The sequence below is a fragment of the Belonocnema kinseyi genome, chromosome 5 (assembly GCF_010883055.1).
Source record: "Belonocnema kinseyi isolate 2016_QV_RU_SX_M_011 chromosome 5, B_treatae_v1, whole genome shotgun sequence".
Lineage (NCBI taxonomy): Eukaryota > Metazoa > Arthropoda > Insecta > Hymenoptera > Cynipidae > Belonocnema > Belonocnema kinseyi.
In genome coordinates, this window is record NC_046661.1 from 90,794,945 (window position 1) to 90,816,901 (window position 21,957).

Consider the following 21,957-nt stretch of genomic DNA (forward strand, 5'->3'; position numbering starts at 1 on the left):
ATGAGATAAAATGGTTTCTTGGGGATTGGTGACGATTCTTCACTTGATTCGCACTAAATTTGAAAAATACATGGACCAAAGTCCTAAGTATCATATTTGGCGACCAAATAAAAGTTAATAATTGTTTAAACTACGTTAATTAACAAATGCACTATTTAGCTATTTATGGAGGTACAAACTTGATTTTTTCGAGGCAATCAACTATAAATAACTAACTCCTAAATGTTTAAGAACATTATATTTTGAGTAAACAATTTATTATTGTAAACAACAATTGTTTAACAAATTTTTTATCGTTGTATCTATTTATAAATAAAATGCCACTTTTTTCACGTAATCAACATCCACTTATTTATCAATGATTTTTTGCTAAAAATTGATAATATTTCATAATTGTTTAACCAAAATTAATTAACAAACATTACTTGGCTATTTTTTAAATTTAAAATTGTTTTTTTGGTATAATCGACTGTTAATAACACATTAAAATTTTTTTTTGATAGTTCGATAATCATCGATAATGATCTAATGATATCGGTACATAGCAAAAAACTATTAGAAAATAACTGGCTATTAATGCCGTGAAAAAGTGGTATTTTATTTATAAATACATAAAATTATAAAAATTTGTTTAAACAATTGTTTCTTACAATAATAGATTGTTTACCTCATTAAAATGTTTTTAAAAATTTAGAAGTTATTTATTTATAGTTAATTGAATAGAAAAAATCAATTTTGTACCTGCAGAAATAGCCAAATAGTGCATTTTTTATCTTGGGCAGTTTAAACAATTAATAATTTTTATTTGGTTGCCAGATAATATATTACGTATTTATTTCGAAGTTAATATGTGATCGATTCAATAGAAATAAATTTCTTTACTCCATCAAAAATATCTGATATGGATATTTGTTTATAAAAATTGCTTTTAAAACACCAAATTATTTATTAACTTTTATTTATTCAACTAAAAACATATTTTGTCCATAAATTGTTCAAATATAATACTTTCAGTTTTCTAGGTATTTTTGATTAAATCTAAACATTTTTTTAAACTGGTATACTTCAAAAGTCAAATTTTTTCCATTATCGTTATTATATAAACAAAAATTTGCGAAATTTTATTAGCTTTCATTTCAAGAAATAAGTTAAAATCGGATAATAATTGTCTTTGAAAAAATCAATTCGTTCACGGAGAGAAGATCACGAAGAGAGCAGATCTTTGTTTCGAGCTTTTTTTAGAAAAAATGTAATTTTAAAATGAAAAAAAAAAAAATTTTTCATTTAGTCTGAAATGACGTTAAGTGTTTTCTGTTATTTTAAGAGTTTATTTGATTGATAATGTTGGTTTCTATTTTCACGGATTGTGGAATTATACTCGTATCTACACTAATTGATGGTAACTATCTCTGATGATAATACAGATTTCTTTAAATTATTCGTTTCATAATAATAATAATATCATAAAAAAGATTCTTTTTTCGATTTCTCAAATAGCTTAACGGAAAAGCTCCCGCTCGGCAATCGGAATTTCTGTGGTTCGATTCTCAGTGGAGCGAAGAGAGTAGATCTTTTTTCAGAAAAAAATTAATTTGAGTAATTAATCGATGAGTGTGAATGAGCTTTCTTATTGAATGACACTCTTGAAAATTTCCTTCAGTAAAAAATAATTTGTATAAAATCCGTATTGAATCTATTGTCTTTTGAATGTAAAATCTTTTCGCGATGAGATAAAGACAGTATTTCCCGTGAGGAAACAAATAAAGAATCCTTTCTTCTAAATGATCGATCACATTTTCGACCCTTCTTGAAATAAAACACTTGCGGTAACTGAGATTTAATCAGCAAATACAGGAAGAGATATTATTTTCTTGACCTATTTTTGAGATGACTTTCTTTTTTTGTAAGTAACTTCATTTCTTTATTTAATCCATTAATAACTTTGAAGAATGAAAAGAACTGTATTTTCAAAATTCTTTGACTTTTTCTTGACTAATTTTTCATTTTCCTTGATCATTAATATTTAAATACCAGCATTTTAATCTTGTGATACTTTAAAAGTAAAATCTTTCATGAAAGGAATAAAACAGTATTTCAAATATAAATTTTTTTTTCAAATTTATTTATTCCTTTCAAAGAAAAAAATGTTATTTCCAATATAAAGACGGTTTTTTAACAAAATAATTAAATTTTCAACATCATAGTTGAATTTTCAACCTAAAAATATAAATCCGTAACAAATAAGTGTCATATTTTATATTTTAATAAAAAAAATGAAATTTATAGAAAACAAGGAATTTTTAAAGAGAAAAGACGAATTTAAAACAAATCAAGATATGTCACTTAAGAAAGAAAGAAAATTTTATCTAAATTGTTGAACCTTGAAGGTTAAGGTCTAAGTTTCCCTATAAAAATTGAATTTTCAAACAAAAATGATTAATTTTCGGCGAAAAATTAATTTCACACGAAACTGATCTTAGGGAAAAATGCTTTGTGAATTAGCCAGAATTACATACACATTTAAAGGACCCCCCGCCTTGTTTTAACAAATCTTAACAAAATGTTTCGACCCCCCCCCCTCCCCAATTCCGAAAAAATTGCTCGGAATGGAGTAACTATAATCTATCAATATGCAAGACGAACTCATAATCAGAAATGCAAATCATAGAATTTCACTCAAGGTCAGAAATTAAAGCTGCAAACGGTATTTGAAATAATAGAGGATTATGCAAAATTGACTAAATACTCCTTACAAGAATTAATTAGATAAAGTCTATAATTTCGATTCTAAATTTGAACCTCTTTCCGATAAAACAATAGCATTATACAAATACCAATGATCATGTTGCACGTGCTAGAATTATTAATTTAAACGAGGAATATTGATGAGTATTTTTTTATGCCTTAGAATATGACACAATCATTTCTTCCTCTTGATATCATTCTTACATTAAAAATCAGTTTGGTATAAAATTTAACTTGGTCAGCTCTGATTTGAAAATTTTTTCTCAACTGTTAGAAATTTTTGGAAAATTCTGACAAATTTAAGATACTATAGTAACTGAAATTTACGAAATTAGGTTGCTGATAACGAAATTCAGTAACTTTTATAGTAAATTCATTATATTTTTATTTAAATTCAGAAGCGGTTTCTGAAAATTACAAATGGTACCCATTAAAAGCTAAATTAAAAATTAAAAAAAGATAAAAAAAGGTCCTGACAAAATAGAAAAAATTTCTTTTTCAGACTAAAATTAAATTGAGAAGGCAATCAATCAAATTTTCTCTTTTTTGTTTCTCTGGTCCTTTTTATTTTTATTATTATCCAATCGCAATAAAAGAAATTGTTAAAAATAAACACCGAAGTTTTGCCACTCATGCATCACCCTTACCAAAACAAAAAATTAATAAAAAATATTCGAGCAGGCAGGAACAGCAACGAAACCACGATGCTCTCTTCCTGACACCCGAGAATCAAAATAATTGGTATATTTTTTTATGACATTTATACTAAAGCAAATGGATTTTTATATCAAAAGGATAACTTTTTAAAAAAAATTGAATTTTCTGTTAAAAAATATTTTCAATTTAAAAAGACGATTTTTTAACCTGAAAGTATGACTTATAAAATTGTTGAATTCTCTACCAAATAGTTGCATTTTTATCCCAAAAAGATGAAACTTCTCTTTAAACAGATGAACTTTTCTTTAAAATAGGTGCATTTTCAAGAAATTTGTTGAAAATATACCCCAAAGTTTTGATTCTCAAACAGCACCCGTACCCAGACAAAAAATTAATAAAAAATAAAAAATATTCGAGCCGGCAGGAACAACAACGAAACCACGAGGCTCTCTTCCTGACACCCGATAATCAAAATAATTAGTTTAATTATTTATAATATTTCCACTAAGGCAGATGAATTTTCAAATAAAAAAGGTAACTTTTCCAATAAATATTTTAATTTTCTGTTAAAAAAGATTTTCAAATTAAAAAGACGATTTTTTAACCAAAAGGAATGTCTTATAAAATTGTTGAATCCTCTACCAAATAGTTGCATTTTTATCCAAAAGCGATGAAATTTCTCTTGAAATAGATACATTTTTATTTAAAAAAGTTGAATTTAAAAAAAAACTGGAAGTTTTATCGAATAATCACCAACGTTCCGGCACTCATACAGTAACCTAACCGAGCCAAAAAACATAATAAATTAAAAAATCAGAAATATTTGAGCAGGCATAGCAACGAAACCACGATGCTTTCTTTCTGACACCCGAGCATCAAAATAATTGGTTTAAATCTCAGGTATCGGAATGAGAGCATCGTGGTTTCGTTGCTGTTCCTGCCTGCTGCTTATTTTTTATAAAAGTTTTTTTTATTGCGATTCGATAATAATAAAAATAAAAAGAACGAAAGAATTAACAAAGAGAAGAAAGTGGATTTGGTTGGCTACCTGATCATTTTTTGTTTTCTCTTATTCGATTTTGTCCAAAAACAGAAAGATTTTTCTTTTCTTTTTTTAGGAAAATTTTTATCTGTTTTCAAATTTTAATAGAAATATTTTTTGGTGATTGTTCAAGTTTGGCGGTTGGATTTTCAGTTTTTCAAAGTGAACTATATATTAAAGATTAACAACTAAATAATAATTGATTTTACAATACGATTTTACAATTTTGATGTGTAATCAATATTGAACACATATAATTTTGATAAAAAATTCGAGTAAGTTGAAGAGAAATTTAGAATTTTGCAGATTTCGATAAAAAAAATGGAGAAACTTTTTTTTTATAATTATGAAAGGCTTTAAAATAATAAAAAACATTTTCTTCAGATTCCTAGGAAGATTGAAAATGACTTTTTCTTTCGAATAATAAATTTTAAGAGAATATTTAAAAAGATTGAAAAAGATTTCCAAAATTGTCCAAACATGAATCTGGATGATTTTAAGAGAATATTTTCAATTTTGCAGGATTAAAAAAATGTTTAGGGAGAATTCGAATCATTGTAAAAAATGCTTAGAAGTTCTGGAAAAATTGGAAAAATAATTCAAAATTCGTGGAAAATTAACTTATTTCTTAAATTTCATATTTTGATGCTAAAAAGTCAAACTTAAATCTTTGTTGGTTGAAAATTAAAATATTTTTTCAAGAATTTGACTTTTTATCTTAAAACTCATCTCAATTCTTTTTTTCAAAATTTATCTTTTTTAATAAAAAATCATATTTTTTAGTGAAAATATCATTTTTTTTTAATCAAAATGCAACTTTAAAAAAATTATTCTTCTTTGCTTAAGTATTCAACTATTTTTTTTTTTGAAGATGTCTTCGAACCACTTTGTGAAGAAATCATTTTATTTAAGATTTATATTTTTGGTTGAACATTTATATCTTAGGTACAAAGTTTAACTATTTTTTTTTAAATTAATCTTTGGTTAAAAATTTAAGTGTTTAGTCGAAGAGTCTTTTTTGTTGAAAATTAATTTTTTAACTGAAAATGTAAATTAAAAAGTAATTTTTTTTATTTAAAAATCCATCTATTCTAATAGAAATTACATTTTTCTTGGATAAAAGTGTAAATATCTGTATAAAAATTCAATCGTTTTTTCAAAAAATTATCAGTTTTTATTAAAAATCCGAATGTCTTTTGAAACTTCCTAATTTGGGTTGAAAATTCAAATATAATCTTCACAGGAAATTTACTTTTTTTCATAACTTACATTTTGATATTGCTAAGTCAAAATAAAATTTGTTTATGCAGTCAAGTCTTTTTTTATATTTGTAGATTTCATTAAAAAATTCATCTGTTTTATTTAAAACTTCATCTTTCTGTGATAAAAATGCTAACGTTGGCTTGAGAGTTAATCTTCTCTCTGTGTGAGGATTAATTTTTTTTCTATTTTTTGTTGAGCCTCTTTGTTAAAAAATCATTTTTTTGTGGAACATTAATCTTTTAGTTACAAATATATTTCTTTGGTTGCAGGTTTATCTATTTTGCTACAAATTTATTTTTTTTATTATTCTTTATTATTCTGAGCAAAAATTCAAAATTACTTTAAAATTTGAAATGATTTTAAAGAATTGGAACGAAGTGTCTACGCTTACCGACGAAATTCTACTATTTGTATCAAAATTTCGGGCCCAGTGGTCTAATTTATAACACAATATAGATTTTGGCAGATTTCGATCAATAAATTTAAAAGCTTTTCAAGAATTTCGACAGGCTTCAGGAGATGAAAAAACATTTCCAAAGAAAATTGAAAATGACTATTTATTTTAATACAATAATTTTAAGAGAACATTTAAAAAGATTTATAGATTTACAGAAATGTGAAAAATGAATGTGGAAGATTTTAAGAAAATTTCTTTAATTTGGCACAATAAAAAAAATTTATTTGAAAAAAATGTATAATTGGAATTGGAATGTATCCAAAATAATAATTCGGACTTCGAATCGGGAATTTTCAAATTTTAACAAATTCCGAGCTAGAATTGGAAATTTTCGAAAAGGAGCAAAATTCTGAATTGGAGCAGGGACTTTTACCCAAGAATTCTAATTCTGAGTTGATACAAGGATTTTTCTAATTTTAACCTATTCCGAGTTGAACTAATGTTTACCCAAAAGAATTATAATTTGTCTTGGAAAAGGGAATTTGAAAATTTGAATAAATTTCGAGCTGGAAAAGGGAATTCTTTAAAATAATTAATTCTAATTCTCAGTTGAAACAGTATATTTCCAAAAAAAATTTAAATTATGAATTTGAACAGGGAATTTTACAGAAAAAATCTAATTCTTAGTTTAAACAAAGACTTTTCAAAAAGTATTAAAATTCTGGATTTGAACAAGGATTGTTTCAATTTTTACCCAATTTTGAGTCGGAATTCGAATTTATCCATCAGAATAAAAATTTTCAATGGAAAATTGAATTTTTTAAACAAAATTATAATTCTGAACTAAAACGAGGTGTTTTCGAACAAAATTAAAATTATGAATTAGATCAGGGAATTTTTGAGAAAAATTCTAATTCTTATTTGAAATGGAGAATTTTCCAAAAAAATTTAAATTCTTGATTTGAACAGGAATTTTTTCAAAAGAATTTTGTTTCTTAATTGAAATGAAGAATTTTCTTAAAGAATGAAAATTCTGGATTTTAACTAGGAATTTTCAATTTTGTTTAATTCTGAGCTGGAATTGAAATTTATCCAGCAGAATATTAATTTTCAATGGAGAATTTAATTTTTTAAACAAAATTGTAATTCTGTGTTAAAACGAGGTATTTTCTGAAAAAAATTGTGAACTATTAAAAATAAAAATAATTTAACTTTTAATTTGGAAAGGAATTTTTTAATTTGCTGCAAATTTATAGTTGGAACTGCAATGTTTCCAAAATAATAATTATGATTTGTCTTGAAACAGGGAAAAATTGTTATGCCGTGCCGAAACGAGGTATTTTCGAGAAGCATTAAATGATGAACTATTAAAAAGAAAAATAATTTAACGTTTAATTTGGAAAGGGAATTTTCAATTTTTCACAACTTTATAGTTGGAATTGGAATATATTCAGAATAATAATAATTCAGACCTGGAACCGGGAAACTTGAAATTTAAAAAAATTTCAAACTAGTATTTAAAATTTTCGGAAAGAAACAAAATTCTGATTGGGAACAGGAACTTTATCCAAAAAATTCTGAGTTGCAGTATGGAATTTTCAAATTCTAACCAATTTTGAGTTGAAACTGGTATTCATCCAAAAGAATTATAATTAGTCTTGGAACAAGGAATAAAAATTTTTTAAATAAATTTCGAGCTGGAACAGGGATTTTTCAACAGAATTTTATTTCTGAGTTAAAATGAAGAATTTGCATAAAGAATTAAAAATCAGGATTTTAATTGGAATTTTTTACTCTTTGACCAATTCTGAGCAAGAATTGGAATTTATCCAGCAGAATAACAATTTTCAATGAAAAATTGAATTTTGCAAACAAAATTTTTATTCCGTGTTAAAACGAGGTGATTTCGAAAAAATCTACATTATGAATTGGAAGAGGGAATTTTACAAAAAATTATAATTCTTTAAATTACTTGAAAGCAAGAATTTGTGAAAAGATTAAAAATTCTGGATTTAAACAGGTAATTTTTCTGAAAAAATTAAAATTTCGGATTTAACCAGGGAATTTTCAATTGTAACTAATTCTCATTTGGAATTAGAATTTAAAATTGCTTAAAACGGTATACTATCGAACAATTTTTAGAGCATTAAAAATGACCATGTGGATTTATATTTTCGGAACTGAATCCATATCTTTGAACTGTACAGTTTACAAAAGTTAAAAACTTTAAATTTGGTAGTTTAACTGCATTTAATTTAAAATTCTTCAGTTGAAGTGTTGGTAGCTCCCATTTCATACGTGCAAATGATTGAGAATTTGAATACAAAAGTGCTAAATAAATCAAATTTTAAACTTCAATTTTTAAAGTTTAGAATTCAATAGTTTCACTTTGAGAACTTTGTTTCGATTGTTTCAATTTCAATGACCGTGGAAAATATTTGGCGAACTGGGAAATGGCCGGATATTTTTTCCTTGAATTAAACTCCTGAAATTCCTTTCCGTGTAGAAAATCCAAAAAATTTTCTTCTCTAAACTCACCAAGCATCTTAAGCACTCTTCTGGAAGAACGTCCAGTGCTGTTTCTGCAGTGTCGATCCTTCCTGACCGAGCCAGCAATAACTCGACTGTTTTCACTCCTGCCACGATCCCTCTTCATCGTATTCGACTTTCTCAATTTCAACCCAATGAGTGCATAGAGAATCGTGATCAAGGTCATTGGCACCACAAAAAACAAAAACGTCGAGAGTTCAAACGAGTGTTGAACAATCACTTTTTTAATCATGCACATCACAAATTCCGTTTGTTTGTACTGCACCAACCCAAACTGAAGAGCCTGAGGTATCGCAAAAGACAAGGCCACCAACCAAACTGACAGTATCAATTTGATCGCCCTCGACAATTTCGACATTGTCTGTGACAAAAAGGGATGGCAAATCGCCACATATCTCTCGACAGTGAAAGCAGTTATCGTCAAAACTGTCGCGTTGGTTGACGTCTCTGCAGCAAGTCCTCTCAGAACACAAAAACACTCTCCAAAGACGTAAGGATACTTGGACCAAATGAGCCAAATTTCGGGAGGCAGACCGGAAACCAGCAGCAACAGGTCGGAAATTGCGAGACTGAAGAGATAGTAGTTGGTGGCTGTGTGCATCGACTTGTTGCGCGCAATCACGATGCACGTGCTGATGTTGCCAATGGTACCGGTTAAAAAAATCGAAATGTAGATTATGGTTATTGGTACCACTACAAAAAGAGGATCTCTAGGTGGAACTGGTATAAAGACTTCAGTTTTATTTGTGATGTAGTTTAATGTTGACTCGTAGGTATTCGTCGACCCGGGGGTGGACCATGATCCGATTGTGTCCTCCATCCCTGTGTTATCCAATCATCCTCGCAACTATGTTCTCCATCTTCCCCTTAATCTTCTAGATTTGTTTTAAATTATCCCTTCGATCTTTCGAACTTTCGCACTTTGTTGAACATCTTGTTTTTTCTGTCTTCTGAACCTTATCCTTTCATAATCCTTTTCTTATCCTTTCCCTTAGAACATGGTAGAATGTTTTAGCTAACAATCCTTTCCCTTAGAACATGGTACAATCTTTTAGAGGATTAGGTTCTTTATAATTGGTTTTAGGAAGTTGTTTCCAAGTCGAGGAATTTATGAGAGAAGAGCGGCGATGGTCCAGTCGAAGAGACTGAAGGACTTCACTGAGAGATCACTATCGGACCGAGAGAAGAAGAGATGGATAAGCGCGAGAACCGTGTACGCGTTTGTGCGGCGCGCGGAAGAATGGCTCGAATTCTGCGACCAATATCGTCCGTGTCATCCAGATTCAGTGACCAACCCTCCAAGCGCGTGTCGAGTTCCCCCACCAAATACGAGAAGTACTCCCACCCCCTTCGTATCGAACGATTTGATACCGGACGGATTGAATTCAGAAGTGAGATACTTGATTTTAATTGGTCACAATTATATCCCAGTGGGCACATAATTATGAAAGTCCCAAGAACGTCTTTGGGACGTTCCTAGTACGTCTATTAACGTCTCTAAGACGTACAACGTCCTAAAGAGGACCTAAAGACGTTTTAAAGACATGGACATTCTCGGGACGTCTTTCGTACTGACATTAGACGTTTTAAGAGCATCCCTAGGTCGTCCAAAAGACATGTTGTAAAAGACGTCTTAGGGATGTCCCAAAGACGTCTCTAGGACGTCCTTAATTTTTTTGCCCAGTGGGATATTTACCTGACTTAGGTTTCTTAAGGGCCGTACTTAAACGATGTAAGGAACCGTACCTAATTATGTAATAGCTCAAGGGAAAACGAGGGGTCGAGAGATTTTTTTGCGATTTGTTACGGAAGGGTGTGGGTCGTTCATTCATGTACGTAATTTTTGTAAATTTGTAAATGAAACCAATAACTCACATCATTTGTACAGAAATTTATTATAAATTGAACTTTACAAGCCAAAAAAATCTGTCGAGTGAGAAATGAATACCTACCTGCGGTGCGGCGTCAATTTTCGGAAGGGCTGTAGAAGGGAGGGCTATTAAAGGGTTTCACTCTTCTCTTAAAAAGTCAGGGAATCTTATTTTTAAGTAAAAAGTGAGGGGCTTAAAAAAAAGTCTTGCAAAAGCCAGGGAATTCCTATAAATTTCAATAAGTTTCGAGCAGAATAAATTTGTCATTTTGCAATTTTAATTTGAAATTGTTTTATTTCGTCTATATAAGATACCAGGCCAAAAATTTTACAAGTTTAAGCCAGGGAAAACTCCTAAACTTTTTTTTGAAAATTTGACTATTTCTTTAAAAAATAACTTGTTTAAAATTAATCTTTTGGTGCTAAAAAGTGAACTAAACTTTTTCTTAAATAAGAATTCAACAATTTTTTGAAAATTTGTCTTTTTAATATAAAAATTCATATATTTGAGCAGAAACTGCATCTTTCGTAGATAAAAATGCAACCGTTTGGTTAGAAATTCAAAATTTTTGTCAAAAATTCATCTTTTCCGGTTGAAAGTTTAACTATTTTTTCTTTAATTTTTCATGTTTGAAATTCATATATTGGCTTTGAAAAGTCAACTGAAATCTATTTTAGGTAAAAATTCAACTTTATTTTTAATTTGTGTGTTTTTTTAAATTTAAAAATTCGTTTGTTTTAGTAGAAATTACATCTTTCTTTAATAAAAATGAAACTTCTTGGTTAAAAATTCATATGTTGGTGTTGAAAAGTCAAATTAAAATATTTTTTGGATAAAAATTTAACTGTTTTTTTGTTGCTGAAAATATATGTTATTATTTCAAAAATTTATCGGTTTTAGTAGAAACTGCATCTTTTTTAGATAAAAATGCAACTGATTGATTAAAAATTCAAAAATTTGGTAAAAAAGTCAACCTTTCCTGGTGAAAAATTCAAATTTTTTTTTTAATTTACGTGTTTAAAATTCATATATTGCTTTTGAAAACTCAATTGAAATCTTTTTCAGGTAAAAATTCAACTTTATTTACAATTTAGGTTTTTTTAATTTAAAAATTCGTTTGATTTAGTAGAAAATTCATTTTTCTTTTATAAAAATAAAACTGCCTAGTTGAAAATTCAACTATTTCATATAAAACTGAATTGTTCTTTGAAATTCCTATGTTGTTGCTCAAAAATCAAATTAAAACCTTTTTTGGGTTAAAATTTGAATATTTTTTTTAAGATTTGTGTTATTATTTCAAAAATTTATCTATTTTAGTAGAAACAGCATATTTTTTTAGAAAAAAATGCAACTGTTTGGTTAAAAATTCAACCATTAATAAAAAAATTTACGCGCTTAAAATTTATACATTAGTCTTAAAAACTTAACCTAAATCTTTTTTATATAAAAATTTAACTTTATTTTAAAATTGTGTATTTTTTTCATTTAAAAATGTATTTGTTTTAGTAAAAATTCCATCTTTCTTTAATAAAAATGAAACTTCTTGGTTGAAAATTCAACTATTTCATAGAAAATTTATTTCTTGTTGGAAATTCATATGTTAGTATAGAAAAGTCAACTGAAATATTTTTAATGTAAGAATTCAAGTTTTTTAAATTTGTCTTTTTTTATTTCAAAATAATCTGTTTCAATAGAAATTTCATTTTTCTGAGATAAAAATGCAATCCTTCTTTTAAAGATTCAACAATACTTTTTTAAAAAGTCATACCTTTTTGTTGAAAATTCTACTGCTGCGTTGAAGATTCATATCTTTGGGTCAAAAATTCAAGTATATTCATAGGAAACTTACTTCTTGTTTAAAACTTATATTTTAATGTTTGGAGTGAAACTAAAACCTTTTTTGTATGTAAATTTAAACACATTTAAAAAAATTTGTTTTAGATTTAAACATGCATACGTTTTAGTAGAAATTTTATCTTTCATGGTTAAAAATACAACTGTTTTGTTGAAAATTAATCTTCTCTGTTGAAGGATCTTTTCTCGAGGATTCATATTTTCAGTTAAAAATTCATCTCTTTGGTTAAAAATGTAACTATTTGATCGAAAATTATTTTTTTATCACTTAAAATTTAATTTTTGTATAGAAAATTCGTTTTTTTAGTTCGCAATATAAATGTAAAAAAATGAAATTTTATCTTTTTAGCTTTAAATATCAAATTTAAAATCTTTTTTTGTTAAGAATTCATCTTTTTAGGTAGAAAATTTATTTATTTTATTGATAATTTTGTTTAAAATAAATAAAAAATTTTTAAGTAATTATTTTGTATCTGAAATATTAATTGATATATTAATTTTCGACAAAATAGTGGCATTTTTTTATTAAGATAGTCAAATTTAAAAAAAAGTTGAATTTTCAACTCGAAAATATTCATTTTTAACAAAAATATTAATTTTTGACAAAACAGTTAAATCTCTAACCAAGAAGATGAATTTTCTAGTAACTCATGGACCTAATCTTTGCAAATTCGAAAAAAAATTTCCTAAAGATTATCTTCTAGTTATAAATTTTATTATTTCCTTGAAAATTAAACAATTTTCTTAAAAAGACATTCTTTTTAGTTGCAAATTCAACTGTTTGATTTTTTAAAAATTCGTCTTTTTGGGTTGAAAATGTAGCTTTGTTTATAAAAAATTAAACTTTTGTTTAGAATTCATATTTTGTTGCTGATAAATCAACTGAAATATTTTTTGGATGACTACTTCTAATGTTCTTTTTCTTTAAATTTTTGTATTTTTGTGTTGAAAAGTAAATTAAAATATTTATTTTTGAATTTTTTTATTTTTATTGAAAAATTCACCCGTTTTAGTTGAATTTTAATTTTTCTTGGACAAAAATGCAAGTGTTTGGTTTAAAATTTAAGAATCTTGTTAAAAAAATTATACTCTTTAGTAAAAAACTCTATTATTAGCAGGAAATTAACTTATTGTTTACAATTCGCATTTTGGTGTTGCAATTTTAGTTTTAGAAGAAAGTCAATGTTTCTGATTTTTAAATTTACCTGCTTAAGCAGAATTTACATCTTTCTTTAAAAAAAAACTATTTAGCTGAAAATTAAAAAATTTGGTTGAAAAGCTAAACTTTTTGGTGAAAAATTCTGCTGTTTTGTTGAAAATTGAACTATTTGTAAGAAAATCTACTTTTTGTTGAAATGAAATATTTTGGTGTTGAAAAGAGATCTGAAATCTTTCCTAGATCCGAATTCAAATACTTTTTTGATATTAAAATATTTTTTATTGAAAATTAATCTATTTTAAGAAAAATTTCATCTTTCTTGGGTAAAAATGCAACTGTTTGGTTTAAAATTAAACTTTTTTGTTAAAAGTCATACTTTTTGTTTTAAATTTATATTCCGGTGTTAAAAAAAAAACTGAAATCTCTTCTGCATTAAAGTTAATCTTTTAATAAAGAAGTTGATCGTTTGTTATTAAAAATTAATCTCTTTTAGTACACATTTAATCTATCTTGGATAAAAGTGCAACTATTTGGTAGAGAATTTAATCTGTAGGTAAAAAATTACTTTTCATTAAAAAAAAAATTATAATCAAAGAAAAAAATTGTTGGGCAAAGAGATTAATTTTCTACCAAAAAATATTAATTTTCTGAACTCTTCAATGTTAAATCTTCGGTTTAAATCGAAAAATTTGAATTTTCAAAAAAAAATCATTATAATTAAAACGATATTAAAAATCTTTAAATAATTTTTCAATCAAATTTACAAGCTCGAATAATTTTCGATTGTTTTATTGGTTTTTCTTAAACACTGATTTTTTCATAAATCATTAAATTTCGGAGAAAATTATTATTTTTTAACAATTTTAGCTAACGTTGGCGCTTCAAATAAAAAATGACAAAATTATAATTTAAACAATATTTAGAATATTTTAACAATTACAAATTATGTTCGTCTTTTTCGTAAAAAATTGTATTTTCTATTTAAAAAATTATTTTTAAACATTTCAAAAAATGTTTACAATTTTTTAATCATTTTAGGTTATAGTAGCGTCTTACACTGGAAATTACAATGTTTAGTAAAAAATTATTGCATTTCAAAGAACATTTACAATTTTGCAACAATCTGAGGTTATATTAACAAAAAATTTAAGTTTAGAAAAAGATTCATAATTTTAAACAATCGTTTGTTATTTTATGTACATACTTTTAATTACCTTTTAATTACGTTAGTATTTCTTATTTAAAATTACTATTGTTAAAAAAATGATATATTAATAATTATTTACAATATTTAAATAATAATATGATGTGGGTTTAATAAAGAGTTATATCATATAATTGTTTTTAAAAATATACTTTTGGATACTGTTTTAAAAATAGTGAAATCAGATTGGCCAAATCGTTGTTGTACACATTTTTATTTTTAATCAAGGGAACACGTCGGTCATTTTTTAGTTGATGAAATTACCATAGTCCTTAGGAAGTTTATAAATAGTCAAAAATAAAAAATTCCAAATATTTATAGCAGATTTTAGATTGAAAATATTTAGGTTGGTTTTTTTAATTTATTCAAATAAGATTTTTTAATAATACAAACTAAAATATAAGAGAAATCTTTTTTCGAGTCTCTCTCATCCAAATTTATTTTATATTAATTTTTATTTTAAGAATCCAATAAATTACAAGCAAAAAATATATTTTAATCATTATAAAAAAAACTCGTAAAAGAAAATTTCACGATCAGTAAATTAGGTTTAGACCTTTACTTTAAACTCAGTGACATTTTTATTAAAGCTAAAAAATGCATTTGCATAACAGGCTAAATATTTTGTTGACACATTAATTTTAAACTTTATTTTGAGATTTATTTTTTTTGTTCAAGATTTATTTAAATTACATTTCAACATAAAGATAATGTTTAATAAATATGACAATAAAGGTTTATTATTATTTTTTTAAGAATATGAAATTTAACGTAGATGCTATGAAATTTAGATACATATTTTTCAAATAATTCTATAATTGTTTATGTATTGTTATAGAGAAATCTTCCTATAGTATTATAATATTATAATTATAATTTTATTATAATATTTATTTTAATTTGAAAAATTATTATTTTAATTTTAAAAAATTTTGAATTATTATTTATTATTATTTTCCTTGTTAAAAATTTAAATTAATTTTTTTCTTTTATTCCTGCTCTTAATTAATGATTATGCACTGTAGATTGCACTATACACTGTAGGAAATTCTCCTCTACATTTTTTTCCTCAGATAATTTTTTCAATTTTATATGAACAAAATTTTTCTTCTGTCTGAAGCGTATGTAATCAAAGACAAGAGAACCCTTTTGATTAGGGGATCTCTCATTTCCGAACTCGGTTATTTCACTCAAATTGTGCACGAAATTTGGTATTCGAGTCAGGCATGCGAGGAGATGAAAGCTCTGTTTTCGTACAAAGAAAAGCAACCATTTGAGGGTTAAATTAGAATTCAATTCTATTTTTGATATCAGGTTACTGACGTAGTATTTTTATTAGCTTCACAAACTTATTTTCTAGACTAGAAACAAATCTGAAAAAATGGTTGATATTTAATTATTTATTATAAATACGACAAAAATTATATTTTTAATTTGAGTAGAAAGCACATTTGAGTCGTAGGTGATTATTATTATTTTTTTGTATCACGTAAGCTTTGAAGTAAAATATAAAATTAATATTAATAACAAATTTGGTACATTATGTATTTTATAAAATAATAGAAACGAAAAACAAAAACAATTTTGCAGTTTTTACAAGAATACGAATCCCTGACAAAAACACTAACATAACCTGAAAGGGTTTAAAATTGTAAGTTTAATTACTAAAGTAAAATGATTGAAAAAATTTTTTAATTTAAATGAGATTAAAATCAAATTCAATCAAACATTCAATAATCAAGTAACTGTGAAGAATTCCCAAGAATATAACCAAGAATCTAACGACAAAAGGACAGCCACCATAAAATGTTTCTTTACGACATCGTTACGACATCGTTACGACATCGTTACGACAACTTTACGACATCCTATGTCCATGCCGTTAAGGTGTCTTTACGATATCGTAACTAAGTCGTATGGTCTGACGATGTCTTTACGATATCGCAAAGCACCGAAACGACATGGACACAGGACGTCGTAAAGTTGTCGTAAAGATGTCGCAACGATGTCGTAAAGATGTCGCCAAATTTTGTGCCCACTTGGATCTGAAGGAAACTTCTCATTTTCCTCCTAAAAAAGAAAAGAATCTGTTTTCCCTTTGAACAAAAATTGAACAAAGGAAATGAAAGTGAAAAAGTTTTCTTTCCTCTTTTCTATTTTTTTTTCAAAGGGAAAACAATTTTTTCTTTTTTAGGAGGAAAAGGATAAGTTTTTTTCAGATTGAAATAGAAACATTTTATGGTGGTTAAATAAAATGTTTTATTAGATGCTTGGTTTTATTTGCAGGAAAACTTCACATTCAAATGATTTTCCCAAATAACCGATTTCCGGTAAAAAATGTTGGTATAACTTAAAATTGCTTAAAAATTATAAATATGTTTTGGAATGCAATTTATAAAGATAAAAATACTAATTTCCCAGCAAACAAAATACCCAGATAACCTAAGTTTTTCAACATTGTAAGCTTAATTCTTAAAGTCAAATATACTTTTTGTCTCAAATAACTGACTTCCGGTGAAAAATGTTAGTATTACCTAAAAATGTTAAAAAATTGTACATTTTCTTTGGAGTACAATCATTTTATTAAATATACCAATTTCCGATAAAAAATACTAACATAACTTTAAGTTGTTCCAAATTTTAAGTTTAATTTTCGTAATCAAACACTTATGGGCTCAAATAACCAATTTCCGATAAAAATGTTAGCATAACCTAAAACTGTTTAAAAATTGTAAATCTTTTTTGAAATACAAATTTTTATAAGAAATACCAACTTAAGATTATTTAAAACAACAACATAACCTAAAGTTGTTTAAAAAAAATGTTAAACCTAATTTTTGTCTCAAATAACCGATTTACGGTAAAACTGTTAGTATAACCTAAAACTGTTTACAAATTGCACATTTTTTTTAAAACATGAAGTCAAGTAAATACATTTTGTCTCAAATAACCGGTTTCCGGTGAAAAATGTTAGTATTACCCACGATTTAAAAAAATTGTAAATCTTCTTTGAAATACATTTTTTCTCTTAGAAATATCGATTTGTATTAAAAAAATACAAAACTAACCAAAATTTATTTGAAATTTCAAGTTTAATTTTTTAAACCAAATACTTTTTGTCTCGAATGACCGATTTCCGATAAAAAAATATTAGTATTACTTAAGATTGTTTAAAAGTTGTAAATTTTCTTTGAAACACAATTTTTTTATTAGAAACACCAGTTTTCGATAAAAAAATACAACCATAACCTGAAGTTATTCAAAATTTTAACCCAGTGGGCACAGCATCTAGTGACGTCCTTACGACATCGTTACGACATCGTTACAACAATTTTACGACATCCTATGTCCATGTCGTTTTGGTTTCTTTGCGATATCGTAAAGGCATCGTCAAATCATGCGACTTATTTACGATATCGTAAAGATACTGAAATGACAGGGACATTGGCTATGGTAAAGTTGTCGTAACGATGTTGTAAAGACGTCGCAAAATTATGTGCCCACTGGGAAGCTTAAGTCTCGAAGTCAAATAAATACCTTTTGTCTTAAATAACCGATTTCCGGTGAAAGATGTTAGTGTTACCCACGTTTTTTTTTAAATTGTAAATCTTCTTTGAAATACAATTGTGTTCTTAGAAATACCACTCAGTGGGCACAAAATTTGGCGACGTTTTCACGACATCGTTACGACAACTTTACGACATCCTATGTCCAAGTCCTCAAGGTGTCTTTATGATATCGTAAATAAGTCGTATGATTTGACGATATCTTTACGATATCCCAAAGACACCGAAACTACATAGACATAGGATGTCGTAAAGTTGTCGTAAAGATGTCATAAAGATGTCGTAACAGTGTCGTAAAGACGTCGCCAAATGTTCTTACCACTGGGTAATTTGTGATAAAAAATACAACACTAACCTAAATTTGTTCAAAATTTTAAGTTTAACTTTTGTAGTCAAATACCTTTTTGTCTCAAATAAGCGACTTCCGGTGGAAAATGTTAGTATTACCTGAATTTGTTAAAAAAGGTTAATTATCTTTAAAATACAATTGTTTTATTAGAAAACCCAATTTTCGATGCAAAAATACTAACAGAACCTGAAGTTTTTCAGAAGTTGTAGCTTAATTTTTTAAGTTGAAAATTGAGAAATAACAAATTTTCAATAAATAATTTAATTTTCATTTAAAGTAGCGAATTTTTAACTCAACGATGAATTTTTGATTGGAACAGTTACATTTTTCAGTTAAAAGATCAATTTTAAACCAAAAAACAACGATTTTTTTTAAACAAAATAATTCTATTTCGAAACAGGGAAAAGAATTTTCAGCTGAAATGAACTTTAATCGAATAATATATTCTTTTAACAAAATTGGTGAATTTTCTACAAAAAATAGTTTTTAACCACGAGAGATGAATTCTCAACAAAAAATCAAATGCACTTAATATTTTAACCGAAAAAGACGAATTTTAAACAAAATCTAAAGGAATCGGTAAACAAATTTCAATTTTCAACTAGAAGAGATAAATTCACTATAAAAAAATGCAAAAATCAGTTTTAAACCCGGCTTTTCATTTTTCAAGGAAAAAAAATTTTTGAGCACAGAAGATTAATTTCCTACCAAAAAATACGAATTTCGAACAAACTACATAAATTTAAATAAAATAGTGGAATGTTTAACTAATAAATGTGAATTTAAAATGAAAAAATAGAATAGGTACATTTTCAATTCGAAAAATTATTTTTCGAGAAAAAATTTACAATACAACAGTTGAATTTTTAACGAAAAGTATGTTTTTTTATAAAATGCTTAAGTTTTTAACAAATTAGATTAGATTCAAACCCACCAGTTAATTTTTCAAGGAAAAAAATGTCAACCCATGGGATTAATGTTCTACGGAAAAATACGAATTTTTAAGAAACTACATAAATTTAAATGAAATAGTTGCATTTGTAAATAATAAATATTAATTTAAAATACAAAAATGGAATAGGTAATTTTTTAATTCAAAAAATTAATTTTCAAGAAAAAAATATTTACAATAGAACAGTTGACTTATCAATAAAAAATTAAATTTTAATCAAATAGTTGAATTTTTTATTCAAAAAGATAAATTCAAAATAAGAAATTAAACAGGTAAATTTTCAAATAAATATATTTAATTTTTACAAAAAATAAACAATTTTTGAAACAAAAGTCGATTTTTCAACCAGAAATGATACTTTTTGATAGCATTGTTTAGTTTATAACAAAATAGATTAAGTTTAAGCCCAAACAAGAAATAGTTTAGTTTATAGTTAAAGGAATTAATTTTTCACCTAAAACATGAATTTTCAACAACAAAAATTAATTTTTTGTCGAACAACATGAATTTTCGAACCAACTACATGAATTAGCAACCATTTTATTGAATTTCTAACCAAAAAGATCAGTTTTCAACCACAAATGGAACAATTATATTTTCAGTTAAACAATATCAAGCTTCTAGCATTTTTAACCAAAAAATAATTTTCAACAAAGTAGTTCAACTTTCAACCAAGTAATTGAATTTCCAAAGAAGCAAAAAAATTAATTTTTAACTGAACATTAATCTTACACCAAAAAAGACCAAATTTAAAAAATGCATTAATATTCAAATAAATATTAAAATTTACAACTAAAAAAGAATGATTTACAATAAAAAATGAGAAAGTTAAACTTTAATCAAAGACATTAATTTTTAACTATAAAATAAATTGTTTTTAACCAAAACGATGAATTTTCAAGTTAGAAGGATAATTTTCAACAACAAAAAACGAATTTTGAAGTGAGAATAATAATTTTCTAAATGAAAAAGCTTAACAAATTCATGAATTTTTAAATAAAAAAGACTAAGTAACAATAAAAAACAATATCGTTAAATTTTAATTATAAGAAAATAAACAAATGTAAATACAATATATTTAGATTATTTTTTAACTTTTACACAAGAAATTGTGTTTTCTAGTTATTTTATGTTAACTTTTTCGTCTGCAATTATTGTTTTTTTTACACAAATATTAGATTTTAAAGAATTTTTAAATTTGTTATTAGGTTGTGTGATTAGTTTGTATAAAATAATGAAATTTACAAGCTTGTACAATTTCGTATTGTGTTCGTATTTTTTGTCGAAAAAATTGCCATTTTTATGAAAAAATATTAGATTTTAAAGAAGACATATAATTTTTGTGACAATTTTTGAGGGTTACGTTATTGTTTTACACCAAAATACTTTATTTTCAAGCTAATGTAATTATAATTTAAACAAGATTACAATATTTCACACTTTTGTATTATGTTAGTGCTTTTCGTCGGAAATAAATATTTTTTTAATAAAAAATATTATAGTTGACTTTTGGAAAGATAAAAAACGTTTAAAAATTTTAATTTATTTTTATGCTCGTGTTTTTTCACCAAAAATTAGTATAGATTTCGAAGATTCACAATTTTGAAACTATTTAAGGTTATGATACAATTTTTCGCCAGAAAGCCGTTGCTTTAAAGAAAATTTGACTTTAAAAATCATACTTACAATTCTGAACAACTTAAGGTTATGTTATAGTGTTTTTCACCAGAAGGTCGTAATTTTGAATAAAAATTGAAATTTTTCATATATTTTATTTTCTATTACTTTGCATAACATATACTATTAAATACAGGAGTTTAGTATTAATATTTATTTTTTTTTTTAAATGCAACACTTCTTTCGTATTTATGTTTATTATAAATAATTCGTTATTAACTAAAAAAGTTTTTCATTTTGTTGCTAGTTCATCAAACAAGTTTCTGAAGATGTTAAAAATTTCAGAAACCTGATCTCAAAAATAGAATCGAATTCTAATTTGACCCTAAAATGGTTCCTTTTCTTTGTCCTGAAATAAAATCTCATCTCCACGCATATTTGAATCTAAAACTAAGTTTCGTGCAAAATTATTTAAATTTCTTTTTAAAGGTTAATTTCAAGTTTTGAAGATTTAAAAATATGACGTCAAAGAATCTGAAAGATTTTAAAACCATTTTTCGGATTACATTTTTTTTTATTTGCAGAAGTTTCAGCAGTTTTTAAAATAGTATTCGAATTTTGTGAAGATTCCAACATTTTTTTAACGAAATGTATATTTTCGAAGATTTTAAACAAAAAATTATAAGCTCTTCAAGAATTTTTAAAGCTTTTGAGAGAAAAATAAAATTGTC

At 25.7% G+C, this 21,957-nt stretch overlaps 1 protein-coding gene across 1 annotated transcript in view; it reads right to left on the minus strand.

Annotated features, from left to right (window-relative positions):
• Nucleotides 1–9,867, minus strand: part of LOC117172468 (pyrokinin-1 receptor-like) — a 106,240-nt gene extending 96,373 nt beyond the window's left edge. Inside the window, exon 1 of the mRNA XM_033360430.1 lies at nt 8,643–9,867. Coding sequence (XP_033216321.1) covers nt 8,643–9,474 — 832 coding nt within the window. The 5' untranslated portion in view covers nt 9,475–9,867. The remainder of the gene's footprint in view (nt 1–8,642) is intronic.
• Nucleotides 9,868–21,957: the final 12,090 nt, after the last annotated feature.